This window comes from Leuresthes tenuis, unplaced genomic scaffold (assembly GCF_036924035.1).
Source record: "Leuresthes tenuis unplaced genomic scaffold, fLeuTen1.0.hap1 SCAF_23, whole genome shotgun sequence".
Lineage (NCBI taxonomy): Eukaryota > Metazoa > Chordata > Actinopteri > Atheriniformes > Atherinopsidae > Leuresthes > Leuresthes tenuis.
The window spans coordinates 9,204,261-9,209,494 of record NW_027325377.1 but is presented as its reverse complement, the minus strand read 5'-3'; the positions used below and the strand labels follow the sequence as shown (position 1 = coordinate 9,209,494).

Here is a 5,234-nt window from a genome sequence, read left to right as displayed (position 1 = left end):
TCTGTGCTGAAGTCCTGAACCAGGGTGCTCAGTACATAGAGGTGATGGTGGAGCAATGGTGAGATCCAAGCAAAGACAGATCTCCAGCCTGTTTCTGCATCATTTTGGACAGTCAAGTAAAGAAGTTGTTACTGTCTGCTCATACATACATCCAGGGGCACAGAAAAGGGGGCCATGATTAAGAGGGGCCCAGAGAGGCCCTAATAAGATTATAATACTGACAAAAAATAATATGACACTAAGTTATTAGCCAATTTATAATCACAAATATATTAAATTTACAATGTACTGGTAACAATAACTTTATTTGTTTTGGAAACATTAAAATGCAGCAGCAGCAACTGTCAGTCAGCCCCCAACTCCACCTACCCCCGAAACAGCCCCAGTGTCCCACATGAGGAAGGAGGTGAGCAGCTGTGTTGAATTAATAATAATGATAAACTTTATTCGTCTCGTATGTCAGATAATAACAAAAAACGATACACACAAAAGATATAAAAGATTAATCTATAATCATTATTATTATTAAAATAAATTAAATACAAATCGTTCTGAACAATTTTAATGCTTTAAAAAGCATATATATATTTAAACTTTTTTATTGTGTTAAATTTCAGCTATCACTGGAATAGAAGAAGTGCAGTAGGAACAGAGGAGAAAATCTGTGTTCTGAGCAGCAGACTGTTGATTTAGAGTGCTCTGTGCTTACCAACCTGTCAACTATCACGTTTTTACTTTTTTCATAAATATGGGAACGATAGTTAAAAATACCGTTATACCGTTACATAAAAATGCAGTTTTATGTAAAATTTTATGTAACTGGCCAGCTGTTTGGGGGCCCAGTAAAAATTGGGAAATTTTTTTTTCTTTTACTTACTTATTTAGGCTTGGATACATGAGTACTTAATTCATATTTTGGCAGGTTGATGGCGCCCGAAGTTCAAGCCTTCTGGACAGTTTGCTTTAGCGATACGTTCAGTTTACATATGTTAAATTTTGCTGCCTCATTCTTAGTTTTTCGTGTATTCTGCATTCTCGTTGTTAGGTGGTCATATTTGCCATTAGAATGCACCTCTGTTTATATATTTTCAATAATTTCGTATTATCATCTTTAGAGTGATTAGTTTTGGAAATACATTCTAGTGTAGGAGTTGGAGCAGAGTTATGACCGTGAGGTTGTTCTCTTCTTTGGGAGATGGAAGTTATCTGGGGGAGCTAGTTTTTGAGTTCCTGCATAGCTGTCATATGGTTGGCGTGGGTGAGGAGAGATCAGGGTTTTTGTTTCTGTTCTAGGGGCTTTTAAACCTAACTCACACTTAACTCAATCTGCGCTTTATGTTTATGTTCATGCATTTGCTGAACGCTTTTATCCAATGCGACTTACACTCATATCCCAGGTAGGCAGGTAGAGTAAGGGAGCCTTGCCTAAGTAGTACCATTCATGCAGGGGGTCAGGATTTGAAAGGCAGCAATCTTACCACTACACTATCCAGTCACTACTTTATCCTGTGTAATAGTTTATGAATAGTAGCTTAAACCTTCTCAGCTGGAATGTCAAGGGTTTGAATTATCCAATTAAGAGAAGGAAAGTCTTTGCAAAAATATATACAAATATACATATATATTATCTTGGCACCAACTTAGCTGATAAGATAACACAGCGGAACTCACTCAGTAGACAACATCTGTGGAGCAGAGACACCTTCTCAGTGATATGGACAGGATTATACCATCTGTCGTTTGACAAAACATTTTTTATTTTTTTTTATTTTTTTATAGCACAATATTTCAACAAGATATGCATTTTACATTAGTCTTTTATAACATGTATTACACTCATTTCATCCTTTCCATCATCTGTTTGATGAGGATGGATGACATAACATCAGGCATTAAGTGCAAGATAGGTAGAGTTTCTGTTTATCCAGTGGCTCTTCAGCCATGACAGAACTGAACAAATTATCCGTGTGTCGGTTATTGTCTGATACACAGAAAACACAGCAAAAGACATCGCTTTGTCTGTGTTATTTTCTGACTGATGTATTTCCATTCCAGTGTTGATATCTCCAAAAGTTAAACCTAATCTCATAGCTTTTTGGTTTTTAGCATCTATGCTCTGGAACAATTCGACACTTAAGTATCTTCAGGTAGTTCTGGATCTTGTTGGAGTCTCGACGAAAGCAGTAGAGGAGATCATAGTTTTTCATGAGGCGCCACTCAGCGGTATCAGATGCCGACAAAGCTGGAGTACTCAGGCTGCTGACAGAATTACTTAATATTCCTAACATCTGCATCTAGGGCAGAAAGAACACACAAACTCAGATTAGCTTTGTACAAATATAACCAATAGATTTGTGTAGTTTCCAAGACTTCAAGGTCACAGTAATAATAAGATCTCTGGTAAAAGGTAACTAGACTTCTGTTTTGGTTCTTGAAGACCTCAGAAACTTATTTGTCTTAAAGACAGTTGGTCTGAGAGGAAAACATATAAAGGAATCTATGTTAAACTGGAGAAACCTTCACTCATGTCATGTTTTATGTCAACATATCTGACATTTCACTATAATTTACATATTGATTAATAAAACTCCAGCCTCCAACATAATGGATAGGTAGACAAATAACACGTCAACCTCAAGGACTGTCAAAGTCTTGATTATCCTTATACTTGGGGCCCTTGATTTGGAATGAAATGCAATAAAGAACCAAAGAAGAAATCCACCTGCCTAATACTTAGGCTCTTAAAGTAAACAACACACTGACACAAGAACAAATACTTCTCATCGTTAACTGAGTACACAAAAAATTTAAAATGTAACAGGTGCAGGAACTGAAAATTATATTTAGTAGAATATGTTCTTATATGACGTGTTCAAATATATATATATATATATTTTTTTTTAATTGCACCCATTTATTGTATAAATTGAAAAGAGATATCATTGATTTTAAACAAAACATTTCCTGTAACCTAAACTGTACAGTTTCCGTGACCCAAAGAGCACAGAGAAGAACATCTTTGTTTAATTTAACTGTATACTTTACTTAATAAAAAAAAAAGGCAATTTTGTTTTGAAAATAAATATTTGATAATAGTTATTAGACATAACTTCCTGTTTTGTTTGTTCTTTGTTGCTGAAGAGCTGAAGAAGCCTCTGACTGAACACACTTTGTTGTTTAATCACTGTCATGTCGAGGGTGTGCAGCATATGTTAGGCAGCTTTTGCAACTTTTTTTTTTTTTGCATAATCAGCTCCAGGGGCTCCAGATAAGCCACCAAAACAGATGTTGACTGTTGTCACAATTAATGTCTCCCTTTTTCCAACAAACATATCAGTATGTGTGTATTTGTGTGTGTACCTTTTCTACCACTTTCTGCACACCTCTCCGTAGCTCATGCACCATGTCACTCATTTCAAGAGACTTATTGGAGTTGAACTTATTGAAGTCATGATGATGAGCCATGCTCTGGTGAAAATGCCACAGAGGATCTTGCCATGCCACCAGGAGCTTAAGAATCACCTCTGTCAGCTGCTCTCTCTACAGTCACAACAGGAAAGGTGTAGATCATCTTTACAGTTTTGTGTAATTAGGATTACGATTTTGTAAAAAATAGTTTTTCCAATAATGGAATGGATGCAAAAATAAAAGTGAAAGGACAGAGTGAAATGAAAGAGAGACTAATAAAGAGTGATGTGGGTAATACATGTATTTGAAAAATTAAAAGAAAAATGTTTTAAACATTGTTGTATAAGGGAACTAAAAAGTGGAAATGCAAAGGTTAGGAGAACTCTAACTTTCTTTTGTAAATATGAAGTGGACAGTTGATGTCAATGAGAGGAAATAACTTTTAAAAAGGTTAATTCACCGCCATTCTCTGAGCATTCTCTTTGCCATTTGGGGTAAGGATGGTGGAGGTGTGACAGTTGCGACTGACCCGGCCAATCTGATTCTTACTGGGAAGGAAGTAAAGCTCCTGACAGAACAAACATGAATGAAATGTCGGAGGTCAGGTGTCATCTAACTGTCAGCTGTGGCCAAAGTATGGAAGTGATGAAAGAAATAGAAGTATGGTTTGCTATATTTGTGTATATGTGTGTACACTCAGTACAGTCTGTGGTGTTGTTAAACTCTTAATCATCCAGACAGGCTTTTTAATATTATATCGTTCCCAGTTAAATCTCTTGGGGAGTACTTTCTACAGTTGAAGAGAAAACCCAATTTTATCATCCCAAATAATCATAACATGCTCTAGAACAGTTTGATCACCAGCCAAACACGAGAACCCCAATTTAACCGTCTTAGTCTTTGATAGGTGTACCTTAAATCTAATGTTTTAGATTATTTTGTAAGAAATTATGTCATGTTTAAGTATCATCAGTACATATTGAAATAACATATATACACTGACCAAACATATACATCCTAAACTCCAAATCAATTTGGTTTATTAAACATAAGTAGACAATTTCTCACAGACTATTTGCATGAGGATACTTACAAACTCGGAGTGAAGGTCATTTGAAATGCCATGCATCCTGGCTGAGTGTTGAATGACCCGGTCAAAAAGGTTTGCTAGGGAGAGGACGTGGCACCCAGCCTGGGCATTGGTACAGTGAGGTGCTGCTCCCACACTGGTCAGCCTGCTACACCATACCAAATAAACCAGCACCACCCACACAGTAAACACTAGGAGAGATCAAACAGAAAGAAAAGAACAACCAAATTTAAAAAAAAAAAAAAAAAGCATTTAAAATCCATTCAAAGTCTCCACCTGCATCTTTTTTGCTTTCCTTGTGCAGTGATTTTCTTGCCTGCTACCTGCCTGATTTGATGTGTCCAGGCATCCTGTAGAATGTAAAGGATTTCCTTTCTCAAAGCACAAAGTAAAGAAGTATTTCTATTTAAAGACCACAGGAGCTTCATATGAGGGTCCCTCACTAAAAATGTCGTTTTAACACGTAAATATCAAAGAGCAGGAGGGAGGGAGAGAGAGGGGTGAGCAAGAGAAGGGCAGAACATCAATCGAGAATGCGAAATTGACGTCACTCATTGGTTTATTTGTATGCTATATTGTATTCAGGCTTTCTCTTAGGATGTCTTTTTACATGTACAGACCCTTAATTCTATCTTTATAATATTGTTTTTATGCTCAAACTGTAGGAACTGCCTCTAAAATCGTATCATAGTCCAATTTCTAATCCTCAAAACCAAATGTTAAACATATCTGTCAA

At 36.4% G+C, this 5,234-nt stretch overlaps 1 protein-coding gene across 1 annotated transcript; it reads right to left on the bottom strand.

Annotated features, from left to right (window-relative positions):
• Positions 1–2,102: 2,102 nt before the first annotated feature.
• On the bottom strand, positions 2,103–4,847 carry prl2 (prolactin 2). The gene is made up of 5 exons (XM_072377659.1): positions 4,826–4,847; positions 4,502–4,689; positions 3,869–3,976; positions 3,361–3,540; positions 2,103–2,294 (listed from the first exon to the last, which is right to left on the bottom strand). The coding sequence occupies exons 1-5, from the start codon at positions 4,845–4,847 to the stop codon at positions 2,103–2,105; spliced, it is 690 nt and encodes a 229-aa protein (XP_072233760.1).
• Between the last annotated feature and the right edge of the window lie 387 nt (positions 4,848–5,234).